At 47.7% G+C, this 18,978-nt stretch overlaps 1 protein-coding gene across 4 annotated transcripts in view; it reads right to left on the reverse strand.

Annotated features, from left to right (window-relative positions):
* tmem8b (transmembrane protein 8B) overlaps positions 1 to 18,978 on the reverse strand; it is a 243,656-nt gene that overhangs the window by 22,602 nt on the left and 202,076 nt on the right. For all 4 annotated transcript variants that reach the window (XR_008755083.1, XR_008755084.1, XM_055887874.1 and 1 more), the window contains one exon: positions 4,032 to 4,174. Coding sequence is in view for 2 of the 4 variants with exons in the window: in XM_055887874.1 (XP_055743849.1) it covers positions 4,032 to 4,174 (143 nt within the window). In the remaining 2 variants the exon portion in view is untranslated. The remainder of the gene's footprint in view (positions 1 to 4,031; positions 4,175 to 18,978) is intronic.

Below are 18,978 nucleotides of genomic sequence, written 5' to 3' on the forward strand. Positions count from 1 at the left end.
ATATCATAAACGCCATCTATAGAAGACAATACTGTGCAACCGTATTCATCAACCTGGCCAAGGCTTTCGACTCTGTCAATCATCACATTCTTATCGGCAGACTCGGTTTCTCAAACGACTGCCTCGCCTGGTTCACCAACTACTTCTCAGACAGAGTTCAGTGTCTCAAATAGGAGGGCCTGTTGTCCTGACCTCTGGCAGTCTCTATGGGGGTGCCACAGGGTTCAATTCTCGGGCCGACACTTTATTCTTTATACATCAATGATGTCGCTCTTGCTGCTGGTGAGTCTCTGATCCACCTCTATGCAGACGACACCATTCTGTTTACTTCTGGCCCTTCTTTGGACACTGTGTTAACAAACCTCCAGACGAGCTTCAATGCCATACAACTCTCCTACCGTGGCCTCCAACTGCTCTTAAATGCAAGTAAAACTAAATGCATGCTCTTCAACTGATTGCTGCCCGCACCTGCCTGCAAGTCCAATATCACTACTCTGGACGGTTCTGACTTAGAATATGTAGACAACTACAAATACCTAGGTGTCTGGTTAGACTGTAAACTCTCCTTACAGACTCACATTAAGCTACTCCAATCCAAAATGAAATCTAGAATCAGCTTCCTATTTCTTAACAAAGCATCCTTCACTCATGCTGCCAAACATACCCTCATAAAACTGACTATCCTTGACTTTGGCAATGTCATTTACAAAATAGCCTCCAACACAACATTTACAAAATAGCCTCCAACACTCTACTCAACAAATTGGATGCAGTCTATCACATTGCCATCCGTTTTGTCACCAAAGCCCCATATACTGCCGACCTTTGCTGCCTGTATGCTCTCGTTGGCTGGCCCTCGCTTCATATTCGTCGCCAAATCCACTGGCTCCAGGTCATCTATAGGTCTTTGCTAGGTAAAGCTCCGCCTTGGGTGGCAGGTACCCTAGTGGTTAGAGCGTTGGACTGGTAACCGAAAGGTTGCAAGATTGAATCCCCGAGATGACAAGGTAAAAATCTGTCATTCTGCCCCTGAAAAAGACAATTATCCCACTGTTCCTAGGTTGTCATTGAAAATAAGAATTTGTTCTTAACTGACTTGCCTAGTTAAATAAAGGTTAAATAAGAATAAAAATAAATTGACAGGGCTGTAGTGGAGCAGGTTGAGAGTTTCAAGTTCCTTCGTGTCCACATCACCAGCAAACTATCATGGCCCAAACACACCAAGAAAGTCATGAAGAGGGCACGATAACACCTTTTTCCCCTCAGGAGACTAAAAACATTTGGCATGGGTCTTCAAAAAGTTCCACAGCTGCACCATCGAGAGCATCCTGACCGGTTGCATCACTGCCTGGTACGGCAACTGCTCGCCATCCGACTGTAATGCCCTACAGAGGGTAGTGCGTACGGCCCAGTATATCCCTGGGGCCAAGCTTCCTGCCATCCTGGACCTCTACACCAGGCGGTGTCAGAGGAAGGTGCTGCACTGTTGGAGTAACAGAAACATGTTGGAGTAACAGAAACATGTTGGAGTAACAGAAACATGTCGGAGTAACAGAAACATGTTGGAGTAACAGGAAAATGTTGGAGTAACAGGAACATGTTGGAGTAACAGAAACATGTTGGAGTAACAGAAACATGTTGGAGTAACAGAAACATGTTGGAGTAACAGAAACATGTTGGAGTAACAGAAACATGTTGGAGTAACAGAAACATGTTGGAGTAACAGAAACATGTTGGAGTAACAGAAACATGTTGGAGTAACAGAAACAAGATGCTGAACTGTTGGAGTAACAGGAACATGTTGGAGTAACAGGAACATGTTGGAGTAACAGGAACATGTTGGAGTAACAGAAACATGTTGGAGTAACAGAAACATGATGCTGCACTGTTGGAGTAACAGAAACATGTTGGAGTAACAGAAACATGTTGGAGTAACAGGAACATGTTGGAGTAACAGAAACATGTTGGAGTAACAGAAACAAGATGCTGAACTGTTGGAGTAACAGAAACATGTTGCTGCACTGTTGGAGTAACAGGAACATGTTGGAGTAACAGAAACATGTTGGAGTAACAGAAACGTGTTGGAGTAACAGAAACGTGTTGGAGTAACAGAAACATGTTGGAGTAACAGAAACATGTTGGAGTAACAGAAACGTGTTGGAGTAACAGAAACATGTTGGAGTAACAGAAACATGTTGGAGTAACAGAAACGTGTTGGAGTAACAGAAACATGTTGGAGTAACAGAAACATGTTGGAGTAACAGAAACGTGTTGGAGTAACAGAAACATGTTGGAGTAACAGAAACATGTTGGAGTAACAGAAACGTGTTGGAGTAACAGAAACATGTTGGAGTAACAGAAACGTGTTGGAGTAACAGAAACATGTTGGAGTAACAGAAACATGTTGGAGTAACAGAAACATGTTGGAGTAACAGGAACATGTTGGAGTAACAGAAACATGTTGGAGTAACAGGAACATGTTGGAGTAACAGAAACGTGTTGGAGTAACAGAAACATGTTGGAGTAACAGAAACATGTTGGAGTAACAGGAACATGTTGGAGTAACAGAAACATGTTGGAGTAACAGAAACATGTTGGAGTAACAGAAACATGTTGGAGTAACAGAAACATGTTGGAGTAACAGGAAAATGTTGGAGTAACAGAAACATGTTGGAGTAACAGGAACATGTTGGATTAACAGAAACATGTTGGAGTAACAGAAACATGTTGGAGTAACAGGAAAATGTTGGAGTAACAGAAACATGTTGGAGTAACAGAAACATGTTGGAGTAACAGAAACATGTTGGAGTAACAGAAACATGTTGGAGTAAAAGAAACGTGTTGGAGTAACAGAAACGTGTTGTTGGAGTAACAGAAACATGTTGGAGTAACAGAAACGTGTTGGAGTAACAGAAACGTGTTGTTGGAGTAACAGAAACATGTTGGAGTAACAGAAACATGTTGGAGTAACAGAAACATGTTGGAGTAACAGGAACATGTTGGAGTAACAGGAACATGTTGGAGTAACAGAAACGTGTTGGAGTAACAGGAACATGTTGGAGTAACAGAAACATGTTGGAGTAACAGGAACATGTTGGAGTAACAGAAACATGTTGGAGTAACAGAAACATGTTGGAGTAACAGAAACATGTTGGAGTAACAGAAACATGTTGGAGTAACAGAAACGTGTTGGAGTAACAGGAACATGTTGGAGTAACAGAAACATGTTGGAGTAACAGAAACATGTTGGAGTAACAGAAACGTGTTGGAGTAACAGAAACATGTTGGAGTAACAGAAACGTGTTGGAGTAACAGAAACGTGTTGGAGTAACAGAAACGTGTTGGAGTAACAGAAACGTGTTGTTGGAGTAACAGAAACATGTTGGAGTAACAGAAACATGTTGTTGGAGTAACAGGAACATGTTGGAGTAACAGAAACATGTTGGAGTAACAGAAACGTGTTGGAGTAACAGGAACATGTTGGAGTAACAGAAACATGTTGGAGTAACAGGAACATGTTGGAGTAACAGAAACATGTTGGAGTAACAGAAACATGTTGGAGTAACAGAAACATGTTGGAGTAACAGAAACATGTTGGAGTAACAGAAACGTGTTGGAGTAACAGGAACATGTTGGAGTAACAGAAACATGTTGGAGTAACAGGAACATGTTGGAGTAACAGAAACATGTTGGAGTAACAGAAACATGTTGGAGTAACAGAAACATGTTGGAGTAACAGAAACATGTTGGAGTAACAGAAACGTGTTGGAGTAACAGAAACATGTTGGAGTAACAGAAACATGTTGGAGTAACAGAAACATGTTGGAGTAACAGAAACATGTTGGAGTAACAGAAACATGTTGGAGTAACAGAAACATGTTGGAGTAACAGAAACATGATGCTGCACTGTTGGAGTAACAGAAACATGTTGGAGTAACAGAAACATGTTGGAGTAACAGGAACATTGGTTGCTCCACCTGCGATAACATTGGTTTGCCCGACCAATCATCGTTGATTTGAACCTTAGTCACCTGCTTTGCACTCGCAGGCAGCGTACAGATAGTTGTTAGTCCGTAGCAGTTTGCACTGTCCGTAGGTCCCACAGTCATTGACGCAGGGGGTCAGGTAGGAGCGCAGGTACACCTCCGCTGTCATGTTGGGACACGGCTCAAACCTGGACAAACAAACATCACACGCAACACAGGAACACAGACATCAAACGGGAAAAATATTAAGTCTCGTCTCATTGACTTTTTGTTCATTTTACATTTAGTCCCAGCTAGGGAGAGGTTGACTACTTTCTCAGCAATGTTACACTGTCCCCTGATACACTGTCCCCTGATACACTGTCCCCTGATACACTGTCTCCTGATACACTGTCCCCTGATACACTGTCCCCTGATACACTGTCCCCTGATACACTGTCTCCTGATACACTGTCCCCTGATACACTGTCCCCTGATACACTGTCCCCTGTCCCCTGAAACACTGTCTCCTAATACACTGTCCCCTGATACACTGTCCCCTGATACACTGTCCCCTGATACACTGTCCCCTGATACACTGTCTCCTGATACACTGTCTCCTGATACACTGTCCCCTGATACACTGTCCCCTGATACACTGTCTCCTGATACACTGTCCCCTGATACACTGTCCCCTGATACACTGTCTCCTGATACACTGTCCCCTGATACACTGTCCCCTGATACACTGTCCCCTGATACACTGTCTCCTGATACACTGTCCCCTGATACACTGTCCCCTGATACACTGTCCCCTGATACACTGTCCCCTGATACACTGTCCCCTGTCCCCTGATACACTGTCCCCTGATACACTGTCCCCTGATACACTGTCCCCTGATACACTGTCCCCTGAAACACTGTCCCCTGATACACTGTCCCTTGATACACTGTCTCCTGATACACTGTCTCCTGATGGACTGTCCCCTGATACACTGTCCCCTGATACACTGTCTCCTGATACACTGTCCCCTGATACACTGTCCCCTGATACACTGTCCCCTGATACACTGTCTCCTGATACACTGTCCCCTGATACACTGTCCCCTGATACACTGTCTCCTGATACACTGTCTCCTGATACACTGTCCCCTGTTACACTGTCCCCTGATACACTGTCCCCTGATACACTGTCCCCTGATACACTGTCTTCTGATACACTGTCCCCTGATACACTGTCCCCTGATACACTGTCTCCTGATGGACTGTCCCCTGATACACTGTCCCCTGATGCTCTGTCCCTTGATACACTGTCCCCTGATACACTGTCCCCTGATACACTGTCCCCTGATACACTGTCTCCTGATACACTGTCTCCTGATACACTGTCCCCTGATACACTGTCCCCTGATACACTGTCCCCTGATACACTGTCCCCTGATACACTGTCCCCTGATACACTGTCCCCTGATACACGGCTCAAACCTGGACAACAACAACAGATATCAAATATTTATATTGTAGTCTTCAATCTCTCATAATTTTTCCAATTTCCATTTCGTGTCAACTAGAGAGGAAAGAGCCAACATTGTTTTCTAACCAATCAACTCATGTGTTAATTCCTCACACCTGCAGCAATTCAATTTTAATACATTATGCACACTTTTACCTCCTCCCAATTCCTGAGCCAATCAACTTCAGTCTACTTATAGACTTATCATCGTCCCTGATACTGTGTACCAATCGGTTGGCTTGTATTTAACCCCTTACACTGGTTTACATTGGATTATATGGATAGGAGACACATTTAAATGTTTCTAACAGAAGAACTATAAAAAGAGGAGAGGAGGAGAGCGGATAAGAGAGCAGGAGAGAGGAGCAGGAGAGAGGAGGAGAGAGGAGCAGGAGAAAGAAGAGGAGAGAGGAGCAGGAGAGAGGAGCAGGAGCAGGAGGGGGCAGGACAGGAGCAGGAGAGATGAGCAGGAGACAGGAGCAGGAAAGAGGAGCCAGAGAGAGTAGGAGAGAGGAGCAAGAGAGAAGAGCAGGAGAGAGGAGAGAGGAGCAGGAGAGAGAAGCAGGCAGAGATGAGGAGGAGAGGAGCAGGAGAGAGAGGAGGAGAGAGGATAAGAGAGCAGGAGAGAGGAGCAGGAGAGAGGAGGAGAGAGGAGCAGGGGAGAGGAGCCGGAGAGAGAAGAGGAGAGAGGAGCAGGAGAGAGGAGCAGGAGGGGGCAGCACAGGAGCAGGAGAGATGAGCAGGAGACAGGAGCAGGAAAGAGGAGCAGGAGAGAGTAGGAGAGAGGAGCAAGAGAGAAGAGCAGGAGAGAGGAGAAAGGAGCAGGAGAGAGAAGCAGGCAGAGATGAGGAGGAGAGGAGCAGGAGAGAGGAGGTGAGAAGAGGAGAGAGGAGTGGGAGAGAGGAGGAGAAAAGAACAGGAGAGATGAGGAGGAGAGAGGCTGGGTCAGTAGAGGGTGATTAGTGAGAGGCTGGGTTAGTAGAGGGTGATTAGTGAGAGGCTGGGTCAGTAGAGGGTGATTAGTGAGAGGCTGGGTTAGTAGAGGGTGATTAGTGAGAGGCTGGGTCAGTAGAGGGTGATTAGTGAGAGGCTGGGTTAGTAGAGGGTGATTAGTGAGAGGCTGGGTTAGTAGAGGGTGATTAGTGAGAGGCTGGGTCAGTAGAGGGTGATTAGTGAGAGGCTGGGTTAGTAGAGGGTGATTAGTGAGAGGCTGGGTCAGTAGAGGGTGATTAGTGAGAGGCTGGGTTAGTAGAGGGTGATTAGTGAGAGGCTGGGTCAGTAGAGGGTGATTAGTGAGAGGCTGGGTTAGTAGAGGGTGATTAGTGAGAGGCTGGGTCAGTAGAGGGTGATTAGTGAGAGGCTGGGTTAGTAGAGGGTGATTAGTGAGAGGCTGGGTCAGTAGAGGGTGATTAGTGAGAGGCTGGGTTAGTAGAGGGTGATTAGTGAGAGGCTGGGTCCGTAGAGGGTGATTAGTGAGAGGCTGGGTTAGTAGAGGGTGATTAGTGAGAGGCTGGGTTAGTAGAGGGTGATTAGTGAGAGGCTGGGTCAGTAGAGGGTGATTAGTGAGAGGCTGGGTTAGTAGAGGATGATTAGTGAGAGGCTGGGTTAGTAGAGGGTGATTAGTGAGAGGCTGGGTCAGTAGAGGGTGATTAGTGAGAGGCTGGGTTAGTAGAGGGTGATTAGTGAGAGGCTGGGTTAGTAGAGGATGATTAGTGAGAGGCTGGGTCAGTAGAGGGTGATTAGTGAGAGGCTGGGTTAGTAGAGGGTGATTAGTGAGATGCTGGGTTAGTAGAGGGTGATTAGTGAGAGGCTGGGTCCGTAGAGGGTGATTAGTGAGAGGCTGGGTTAGTAGAGGGTGATTAGTGAGAGGCTGGGTCAGTAGAGGGTGATTAGTGAGAGGCTGGGTTAGTAGAGGGTGATTAGTGAGAGGCTGGGTTAGTAGAGGGTGATTAGTGAGAGGCTGGGTTAGTAGAGGGTGATTAGTGAGAGGCTGGGTTAGTAGAGGGTGATCAGTGAGAGGCTGGTTAGTAGAGAGTGATTAGTGAGAGGCTGGGTTAGTAGAGGGTGATTAGTGAGAGGCTGGGTTAGTAGAGGATGATTAGTGAGAGGCTGGGTCAGTAGAGGGTGATTAGTGAGAGGCTGGGTTAGTAGAGGGTGATTAGTGAGAGGCTGGGTTAGTAGAGGGTGATTAGTGAGAGGCTGGGTCCGTAGAGGGTGATTAGTGAGAGGCTGGGTTAGTAGAGGGTGATTAGTGAGAGGCTGGGTCAGTAAAGGGTGATTAGTGAGAGGCTGGGTTAGTAGAGGGTGATTAGTGAGAGGCTGGGTCAGTAGAGGGTGATTAGTGAGAGGCTGGGTTAGTAGAGGGTGATTAGTGAGAGGCTGGATAGTAGAGGGTGAATAGTGAGAGGCTGGGTCAGTAGAGGGTGATTAGTGAAAGGCTGGGTCAGTAGAGGGTGATTAGTGAGAGGCTGGGTCAGTAGAGGGTGATTAGTGAGAGGCTGGGTTAGTAGAGGGTGATTAGTGAGAGGCTGGGTTAGTAGAGGGTGATTAGTGAGAGGCTGGGTTAGTTAAGGGTGATTAGTGAGAGGCTGGATTAGTAGAGGGTGATTAGTGAGAGGCTGGGTTAGTAGAGGGTGATTAGTGAGAGGCTGGGTTAGTAGAGGGTGATTAGTGTGAGGCTGGGTCAGTAGAGTGTGATTAGTGAGAGGCTGGGTCAGTAGAGGGTGATAAGTGAGAGGCTGGGTTAGTAGAGGGTGATTAGTGAGAGGCTGGGTTAGTAGAGGGTGATTAGTGAGAGGCTGGGTCAGTAGAGGGTGATTAGTGAGAGGCTGGGTCAGTAGAGGGTGATTAGTGAGAGGCTGGGTCAGTAGAGGGTGATTAGTGAGAGGCTGGGTCAGTAGAGGGTGATTAGTGAGAGGCTGGGTCAGTAGAGGGTGATTAGTGAGAGGCTGGGTCAGTAGAGGGTGATTAGTGAGAGGCTGGGTCAGTAGAGGGTGATTAGTGAGAGGCTGGGTCAGTAGAGGGTGATTAGTGAGAGGCTGGGTCAGTAGAGGGTGATTAGTGAGAGGCTGGGTCAGTAGAGGGTGATTAGTGAAAGGCTGGGTTAGTAGAGGGTGATTAGTGAGAGGCTGGGTTAGTAGAGGGTGATTAGTGAGAGGCTGGGTTAGTAGAGGGTGATTAGTGAGAGGCTGGGTTAGTTAAGGGTGATTAGTGAGAGGCTGGGTTAGTAGAGGGTGATTAGTGAGAGGCTGGGTTAGTAGAGGGTGATTAGTGAGAGGCTGGGTCAGTAGAGGGTGATTAGTGAGAGGCTGGGTTAGTAGAGGGTGATTAGTGAGAGGCTGGGTCAGTAAAGGGTGATTAGTGAGAGGCTGGGTTAGTAGAGGGTGATTAGTGAGAGGCTGGGTTAGTAGAGGGTGATTAGTGAGAGGCTGGGTTAGTAGAGGGTGATTAGTGAGAGGCTGGGTTAGTAGAGGGTGATTAGTGAGAGGCTGGGTCAGTAGAGGGTGATTAGTGAGAGGCTGGGTTAGTAGAGGATGATTAGTGAGAGGCTGGGTTAGTAGAGGGTGATTAGTGAGAGGCTGGGTCAGTAGAGGGTGATTAGTGAGAGGCTGGGTTAGTAGAGGGTGATTAGTGAGAGGCTGGGTTAGTAGAGGATGATTAGTGAGAGGCTGGGTCAGTAGAGGGTGATTAGTGAGAGGCTGGGTTAGTAGAGGGTGATTAGTGAGATGCTGGGTTAGTAGAGGGTGATTAGTGAGAGGCTGGGTCCGTAGAGGGTGATTAGTGAGAGGCTGGGTTAGTAGAGGGTGATTAGTGAGAGGCTGGGTCAGTAGAGGGTGATTAGTGAGAGGCTGGGTTAGTAGAGGGTGATTAGTGAGAGGCTGGGTTAGTAGAGGGTGATTAGTGAGAGGCTGGGTTAGTAGAGGGTGATCAGTGAGAGGCTGGTTAGTAGAGAGTGATTAGTGAGAGGCTGGGTTAGTAGAGGGTGATTAGTGAGAGGCTGGGTTAGTAGAGGATGATTAGTGAGAGGCTGGGTCAGTAGAGGGTGATTAGTGAGAGGCTGGGTTAGTAGAGGGTGATTAGTGAGAGGCTGGGTCCGTAGAGGGTGATTAGTGAGAGGCTGGGTTAGTAGAGGGTGATTAGTGAGAGGCTGGGTCAGTAAAGGGTGATTAGTGAGAGGCTGGGTTAGTAGAGGGTGATTAGTGACAGGACAGCGGAGTCAATCACCACCTTCCGGAGACACCTGAAACCCCACCTCTTCAAGGAATACCTAGGATAAAGCAATCCTTCTGCCCCCCCCCCCCTTAAAATGATCTAGATGCACTATTGTAAAGTGGCTGTTCCACTGGATGTCATAAGGTGAATGCACCAATTTGTAAGTCGCTCTGGATAAGAGCGTCTGCTAAATGACTTAAATGTAAATGTAAAAATTAGTGAGAGGCTGGGTTAGTAGAGGGTGATTAGTGAGAGGCTGGATAGTAGAGGGTGATTAGTGAGAGGCTGGGTCAGTAGAGGGTGATTAGTGAAAGGCTGGGTCAGTAGAGGGTGATTAGTGAGAGGCTGGGTCAGTAGAGGGTGATTAGTGAGAGGCTGGGTTAGTAGAGGGTGATTAGTGAGAGGCTGGGTTAGTAGAGGGTGATTAGTGAGAGGCTGGGTTAGTTAAGGGTGATTAGTGACAGGCTGGATTAGTAGAGGGTGATTAGTGAGAGGCTGGGTTAGTAGAGGGTGATTAGTGAGAGGCTGGGTTAGTAGAGGGTGATTAGTGTGAGGCTGGGTCAGTAGAGTGTGATTAGTGAGAGGCTGGGTCAGTAGAGGGTGATAAGTGAGAGGCTGGGTTAGTAGAGGGTGATTAGTGAGAGGCTGGGTTAGTAGAGGGTGATTAGTGAGAGGCTGGGTCAGTAGAGGGTGATTAGTGAGAGGCTGGGTCAGTAGAGGGTGATTAGTGAGAGGCTGGGTCAGTAGAGGGTGATTAGTGAGAGGCTGGGTCAGTAGAGGGTGATTAGTGAGAGGCTGGGTCAGTAGAGGGTGATTAGTGAGAGGCTGGGTCAGTAGAGGGTGATTAGTGAGAGGCTGGGTCAGTAGAGGGTGATTAGTGAGAGGCTGGGTTAGTAGAGGGTGATTAGTGAGAGGCTGGGTCAGTAAAGGGTGATTAGTGAGAGGCTGGGTTAGTAGAGGGTGATAAGTGAGAGGCTGGGTTAGTAGAGGGTGATTAGTGAGAGGCTGGGTTAGTAGAGGGTGATTAGTGAGAGGCTGGGTCAGTAGAGGGTGATTAGTGAGAGGCTGGGTCAGTAGAGGGTGATTAGTGAGAGGCTGGGTCAGTAGAGGGTGATTAGTGAGAGGCTGGGTCAGTAGAGGGTGATTAGTGAGAGGCTGGGTCAGTAGAGGGTGATTAGTGAGAGGCTGGGTCAGTAGAGGGTGATTAGTGAGAGGCTGGGTCAGTAGAGGGTGATTAGTGAGAGGCTGGGTCAGTAGAGGGTGATTAGTGAGAGGCTGGGTCAGTAGAGGGTGATTAGTGAGAGGCTGGGTCAGTAGAGGGTGATTAGTGAAAGGCTGGGTTAGTAGAGGGTGATTAGTGAGAGGCTGGGTCAGAAGAGGGTGATTAGAGAGAGGCTGGGTCAGTAGAGGGTGATTAGTGAGAGGCTGGGTCAGTAGAGGGTGATTAGTGAGAGGCTGGGTCAGTAGAGGGTGATTAGTGAGAGGCTGGGTCAGTAGAGGGTGATTAGTGAAAGGCTGGGTTAGTAGAGGGTGATTAGTGAGAGGCTGGGTCAGTAGAGTGTGATTAGTGAGAGGCTGGTTAGTAGAAGGTGATTACTGAGAGGCTGGTTAGTAGATCATGATTAGTGAGAGGCTGGGTTAGTAGAGGGTGATTAGTGAGAGGCTGGGTTAGTAGAGGGTGATTAGTGAGAGGCTGGGTTAGTAGAGGGTGATTAGTGTGAGGCTGGGTCAGTAGAGTGTGATTAGTGAGAGGCTGGGTCAGTAGAGGGTGATTAGTGAGAGGCTGGGTTAGTAGGGTGATTAGTGAGAGGCTGGATAGTAGAGGGTGATTAGTGAGAGGCTGGGTCAGTAGAGGGTGATTAGTGAGAGGCTGGGTCAGTAGAGGGTGATTAGTGAGAGGCTGGGTCAGTAGAGGGTGATTAGTGAGAGGCTGGGTTAGTAGAGGGTGATTAGTGAGAGGCTGGGTTAGTAGAGGGTGATTAGTGAGAGGCTGGGTTAGTTAAGGGTGATTAGTGAGAGGCTGGGTTAGTAGAGGGTGATTAGTGAGAGGCTGGGTTAGTAGAGTGTGATTAGTGAGAGGCTGGGTCAGAAGAGGGTGATTAGAGAGAGGCTGGGTCAGTAGAGGGTGATTAGTGAGAGGCTGGGTTAGTAGAGGGTGTTTAGTGAGAGGCTGGGTCAGTAGAGGGTGATTAGTGAGAGGCTGGGTTAGTAGAGGGTGATTAGTGAGAGGCTGGGTTAGTAGAGGGTGATTAGTGAGAGGCTGGGTCAGTAGAGGGTGATTAGTGAGAGGCTGGGTCAGTAGAGGATGATTAGTGAGAGGCTGGGTCAGTAGAGGGTGATTAGTGAGAGGCTGGGTTAGTAGAGGGTGATTAGTGAGAGGCTGGGTCAGTAGAGGGTGATTAGTGAGAGGCTGGGTTAGTAGAGGATGATTAGTGAGAGGCTGGGTTAGTAGAGGGTGATTAGTGAGAGGCTGGGTCAGTAGAGGGTGATTAGTGAGAGGCTGGGTCAGTAGAGGGTGATTAGTGAGAGGCTGGGTTAGTAGAGGGTGATTAGTGAGAGGCTGGGTTAGTAGAGGGTGATTAGTGAGAGGCTGGGTCCGTAGAGGGTGATTAGTGAGAGGCTGGGTTAGTAGAGGGTGATTAGTGAGAGGCTGGGTCAGTAAAGGGTGATTAGTGAGAGGCTGGGTTAGTAGAGGGTGATTAGTGAGAGGCTGGGTCAGTAGAGGGTGATTAGTGAGAGGCTGGGTTAGTAGAGGGTGATTAGTGAGAGGCTGGATAGTAGAGGGTGATTAGTGAGAGGCTGGGTCAGTAGAGGGTGATTAGTGAAAGGCTGGGTCAGTAGAGGGTGATTAGTGAGAGGCTGGGTCAGTAGAGGGTGATTAGTGAGAGGCTGGGTTAGTAGAGGGTGATTAGTGAGAGGCTGGGTTAGTAGAGGGTGATTAGTGAGAGGCTGGGTTAGTTAAGGGTGATTAGTGAGAGGCTGGATTAGTAGAGGGTGATTAGTGAGAGGCTGGGTTAGTAGAGGGTGATTAGTGAGAGGCTGGGTTAGTAGAGGGTGATTAGTGTGAGGCTGGGTCAGTAGAGTGTGATTAGTGAGAGGCTGGGTCAGTAGAGGGTGATAAGTGAGAGGCTGGGTTAGTAGAGGGTGATTAGTGAGAGGCTGGGTTAGTAGAGGGTGATTAGTGAGAGGCTGGGTCAGTAGAGGGTGATTAGTGATAGGCTGGGTCAGTAGAGGGTGATTAGTGAGAGGCTGGGTCAGTAGAGGGTGATTAGTGAGAGGCTGGGTCAGTAGAGGGTGATTAGTGAGAGGCTGGGTCAGAAGAGGGTGATTAGAGAGAGGCTGGGTCAGTAGAGGGTGATTAGTGAGAGGCTGGGTCAGTAGAGGGTGATTAGTGAGAGGCTGGGTCAGTAGAGGGTGATTAGTGAGAGGCTGGGTCAGTAGAGGGTGATTAGTGAAAGGCTGGGTTAGTAGAGGGTGATTAGTGAGAGGCTGGGTCAGTAGGGTGTGATTAGTGAGAGGCTGGTTAGTAGAAGGTGATTACTGAGAGGCTGGTTAGTAGATCATGATTAGTGAGAGGCTGGGTTAGTAGAGGGTGATTAGTGAGAGGCTGGGTTAGTAGAGGGTGATTAGTGAGAGGCTGGGTTAGTAGAGGGTGATTAGTGTGAGGCTGGGTCAGTAGAGTGTGATTAGTGAGAGGCTGGGTCAGTAGAGGGTGATTAGTGACAGGCTGGGTTAGTAGGGTGATTAGTGAGAGGCTGGATAGTAGAGGGTGATTAGTGAGAGGCTGGGTCAGTAGAGGGTGATTAGTGAGAGGCTGGGTCAGTAGAGGGTGATTAGTGAGAGGCTGGGTCAGTAGAGGGTGATTAGTGAGAGGCTGGGTTAGTAGAGGGTGATTAGTGAGAGGCTGGGTTAGTAGAGGGTGATTAGTGAGAGGCTGGGTTAGTTAAGGGTGATTAGTGAGAGGCTGGGTTAGTAGAGGGTGATTAGTGAGAGGCTGGGTTAGTAGAGGGTGATTAGTGAGAGGCTGGGTTAGTAGAGGGTGATTAGTGTGAGGCTGGGTCAGTAGTGTGATTAGTGAGAGGCTGGGTCAGTAGAGGGTGATTAGTGAGAGGCTGGGTCAGAAGAGGGTGATTAGAGAGAGGCTGGGTCAGTAGAGGGTGATTAGTGAGAGGCTGGGTCAGTAGAGGATGATTAGTGAGAGGCTGGGTCAGTAGAGGGTGATTAGTGAGAGGCTGGGTCAGTAGAGGGTGATTAGAGAGAGGCTGGGTCAGTAGAGGGTGATTAGTGAGAGGCTGGGTCAGTAGAGGGTGATTAGTGAGAGGCTGGGTCAGTAGAGGGTGATTAGTGAGAGGCTGGGTCAGTAGAGGGTGATTAGTGAAAGGCTGGGTTAGTAGAGGGTGATTAGTGAGAGGCTGGGTCAGTAGAGGGTGATTAGTGAAAGGCTGGGTCAGTAGAGGGTGATTAGTGAGAGGCTGGGTCAGTAGAGTGTGATTAGTGAGAGGCTGGTTAGTAGAAGGTGATTAGTGAGAAGCTGGTTAGTAGAGGGTGATTAGTGAGAGGCTGGGTTAGTAGAGTGTGATTAGTGAGAGGCTGGGTTAGTAGAGGGTGATTAGTGAGAGGCTGGGTTAGTAGAGGGTGATTAGTGAGAGGCTGGGTCAGTAGAGTGTGATTAGTGAGAGGCTGGTTAGTAGAAGGTGATTAGTGAGAAGCTGGTTAGTAGAGGGTGATTAGTGAGAGGCTGGGTTAGTAGAGTGTGATTAGTGAGAGGCTGGGTTAGTAGAGGGTGATTAGTGAGAGGCTGGGTTAGTAGAGGGTGATTAGTGAGAGGCTGGGTCAGTAGAGGGTGATTAGTGAGAGGCTGGGTCAGTAGAGGGTGATTAGTGAGAGGCTGGGTCAGTAGAGTGTGATTAGTGAGAGGCTGGTTAGTAGAGGGTGATTAGTGAGAGGCTGGGTTAGTATAGGGTGATTAGTGAGAGGCTGGTTAGTAGAGGGTGATTAGTGAGAGGCTGGGTTAGTAGAGGGTGATTAGTGAGAGGCTGGGTCAGTAGAGGGTGATTAGTGAGAGGATGGGTTAGTAGAGGGTGATTAATGAGAGGCTGGGTTAGTAGAGGGTGATTAGTGAGAGGCTGGGTCAGTAGAGGGTGATTAGTTAGAGGCTGGGTTAGTAGAGGGTGGTTAGTGAGAGGCTGGGTCAGTAGAGGGTGATTAGTGAGATGCTGGTTCGTAGAGGGTGATTAGTGAGAGGCTGGGTTAGTAGAGGGTGATTAGTGAGAGGCTGGGTTAGTAGAGGGTGATTAGTGAGAGGCTGGGTCAGTAGAAGGTGATTAGTGAGAGGCTGGGTTAGTAGAGGGTGATTAGTGAGAGGCTGGGTCAGTAGAGGGTGATTAGTGAGAGGCTGGGTCAGTAGAGGGTGATTAGTGAGAGGCTGGTCAGTAAAGGGTGATTAGTGAGAGGCTGGGTCAGTAGAGGGTGATTAGTGAGAGGCTGGGTCAGTAGAGGGTGATTAGTGAGAGGCTGGGTCAGTAGAGGGTGATTAGTGAGAGGCTGGGTCAGTAGAGGGTGATTAGTGAGAGGCTGGGTCAGTAGAGGATGATTAGTGAGAGGCTGGGTCAGTAGAGGGTGATTAGTGAGAGGCTGGGTCAGTAGAGGGTGATTAGAGAGAGGCTGGGTCAGTAGAGGGTGATTAGTGAGAGGCTGGGTCAGTAGAGGGTGATTAGTGAGAGGCTGGGTCAGTAGAGGGTGATTAGTGAGAGGCTGGGTCAGTAGAGGGTGATTAGTGAAAGGCTGGGTTAGTAGAGGGTGATTAGTGAGAGGCTGGGTCAGTAGAGGGTGATTAGTGAAAGGCTGGGTCAGTAGAGGGTGATTAGTGAGAGGCTGGGTCAGTAGAGTGTGATTAGTGAGAGGCTGGTTAGTAGAAGGTGATTAGTGAGAAGCTGGTTAGTAGAGGGTGATTAGTGAGAGGCTGGGTTAGTAGAGTGTGATTAGTGAGAGGCTGGGTTAGTAGAGGGTGATTAGTGAGAGGCTGGGTTAGTAGAGGGTGATTAGTGAGAGGCTGGGTCAGTAGAGTGTGATTAGTGAGAGGCTGGTTAGTAGAAGGTGATTAGTGAGAAGCTGGTTAGTAGAGGGTGATTAGTGAGAGGCTGGGTTAGTAGAGTGTGATTAGTGAGAGGCTGGGTTAGTAGAGGGTGATTAGTGAGAGGCTGGGTTAGTAGAGGGTGATTAGTGAGAGGCTGGGTCAGTAGAGGGTGATTAGTGAGAGGCTGGGTCAGTAGAGGGTGATTAGTGAGAGGCTGGGTCAGTAGAGTGTGATTAGTGAGAGGCTGGTTAGTAGAGGGTGATTAGTGAGAGGCTGGGTTAGTATAGGGTGATTAGTGAGAGGCTGGTTAGTAGAGGGTGATTAGTGAGAGGCTGGGTTAGTAGAGGGTGATTAGTGAGAGGCTGGGTCAGTAGAGGGTGATTAGTGAGAGGATGGGTTAGTAGAGGGTGATTAATGAGAGGCTGGTTAGTAGAGGGTGATTAGTGAGAGGCTGGGTTAGTAGAGGGTGATTAGTGAGAGGCTGGGTCAGTAGAGGGTGATTAGTGAGAGGCTGGGTTAGTAGAGGGTGATTAGTGAGAGGCTGGGTCAGTAGAGGGTGATTAGTGAGATGCTGGTTCGTAGAGGGTGATTAGTGAGAGGCTGGGTTAGTAGAGGGTGATTAGTGAGAGGCTGGGTTAGTAGAGGGTGATTAGTGAGAGGCTGGGTCAGTAGAAGGTGATTAGTGAGAGGCTGGGTTAGTAGAGGGTGATTAGTGAGAGGCTGGGTCAGTAGAGGGTGATTAGTGAGAGGCTGGGTCAGTAGAGGGTGATTAGTGAGAGGCTGGTCAGTAAAGGGTGATTAGTGAGAGGCTGGGTCAGTAGAGGGTGATTAGTGAGAGGCTGGGTCAGTAGAGGGTGATTAGTGAGAGGCTGGGTCAGTAGAGGGTGATTAGTGAGAGGCTGGGTCAGTAGAGGGTGATTAGTGAGAGGCTGGGTCAGTAGAGGGTGATTAGTGAGAGGCTGGGTTAGTAGAGGGTGATTAGTGAGAGGCTGGGTCAGTAGAGGGTGATTAGTGAGAGGCTGGTTATTAGAGGGTGATTAGTGAGAGGCTGGGTTAGTAGAGGGTGATTAGTGAGAGGCTGGGTTAGTAGAGGGTGATTAGTGAGAGGCTGGGTTAGTAGAGGGTGATTAGTGAGAGGCTGGGTTAGTAGAGGGTGATTAGTGAGAGGCTGGGTTAGTAGAGGGTGATTAGTGAGAGGCTGGGTCAGTAGAGGGTGATTAGTGAGAGGCTGGGTCAGTAGAGGGTGATTAGTGAGAGGCTGGGTTAGTAGAGGGTGATTAGTGAGAGGCTGGGTTAGTAGAGGGTGATTAGTGAGAGGATGGGTCAGTAGAGGGTGATTAATCATCAGTGGGTATGATGCCTTCATAGAGAAAAGAGTAAACTGGGTTTGCTGTATGATTGACATATGGGTTACTGTATCTACAGGAGCAGCTATATGGGTTACTGTATCTACGGTAGCAGATATATGGGTTACTGTAGATACAGTAGCAGCTATATGGGTTACTGTATCTACGGTAGCAGATATATGAGTTACTGTAGATACAGTAGCAGCTATATGGGTTACTGTAGATACAGTAGCAGCTATATGGGTTACTGTATCTACGGTAGAAGCTATATGTTACTGTAGATACAGTAGCAGCTATATGGGTTACTGTAGATACAGTAGCAGCTATATGGGTTACTGTATCTACAGTAGCAGCTATATGGGTTACTGTATCTACATTAGCAGCTATATGGGTTACTGTATCTACAGTAGCAGCTATATGGGTTACTGTAGATACAGTAGCAGCTATATGGGTTACTGTATCTACAGTAGCAGCTATATGGGTTACTGTATCTACAGTAGCAGCTATATGGGTTACTGTATCTACAGTAGCAGCTATATGGGTTACTGTATCTACAGTAGCAGCTATATGGGTTACTGTAGATACAGTAGCAGCTATATGGGTTACTGTATCTACAGTAGCAGCTATATGGGTTACTGTATCTACAGCAGCAGCTATATGGGTTACTGTATCTACAGCAGCAGCTATATGGGTTACTGTAGATACAGTATCAGCTATATGGGTTACTGTATCTACAGTAGCAGCTATATGGGTTACTGTATCTACAGTAGCAGCTATATGGGTTACTGTATCTACAGTAGCAGCTATATGGGTTACTGTATCTACAGTAGCAGCTATATGGGTTACTGTAGATACAGTATCAGCTATATGGGTTACTATCTACAGTAGCAGCTATATGGGTTACTGTATCTACAGTAGCAGCTATATGGGTTACTGTATCTACAGTAGCAGCTATATGGGTTACTGTATCTACAGTAGCAGCTATATGGGTTACTGTAGATACAGTATCAGCTATATGGGTTACTATCTACAATAGCAGCTATATGGGTTACTGTATCTACAGTAGCAGCTATATGGGTTACTGTATCTACAGTAGCAGCTATATGGGTTACTGTATCTACAGTAGCAGCTATATGGGTTACTGTATCTATAGTAGCAGCTATATGGGTTACTGTAGATACAGTATCAGCTATATGGGTTACTATCTACAGTAGCAGCTATATGGGTTACTGTATCTACAGTAGCAGCTATATGGGTTACTGTAGATACAGTAGCAGCTATATGGGTTACTGTATCTACAGTTGCAGCTATATGGGTTACTGTATCTACAGCAGCAGCTATATGGGTTACTGTATCTACAGTAGCAGCTATATGGGCTACTGTAGATACAGTAGCAGCTATATGGGTTACTGTATCTACAGTAGCAGCTATATGGGTTACTGTATCTACAGTAGCAGCTATATGTTACTGTATCTACAGTAGCAGCTATATGGGTTACTGTATCTCACCCATATACTCAGGGTATTAGCAGGTATCTCACCCATATACTCAGGGTACTAGCAGGTATCTCACCCATATACTCAGTCTATTAGCAGGTATCTCACCCATATACTCAGGGTATTAGCAGGAATCTCATTCATATACTCAGGGTACTAGCAGGTATCTCACCCATATACTCAGGGCACTAGCAGGTATCTCACCCATATACTCAGTTAGGGTATTAGCAGGTATCTCACCCATATACTCAGGGTACTAGCAGGTATCTCACCCATATACTCAGGGTACTAGCAGGTATCTCACCCATATACTCAGTTAGGGTATTAGCAGGTATCTCACCCATATACTCAGTTAGGGTATTAGCAGGTA

This window comes from Salvelinus fontinalis, chromosome 28 (assembly GCF_029448725.1).
Source record: "Salvelinus fontinalis isolate EN_2023a chromosome 28, ASM2944872v1, whole genome shotgun sequence".
Lineage (NCBI taxonomy): Eukaryota > Metazoa > Chordata > Actinopteri > Salmoniformes > Salmonidae > Salvelinus > Salvelinus fontinalis.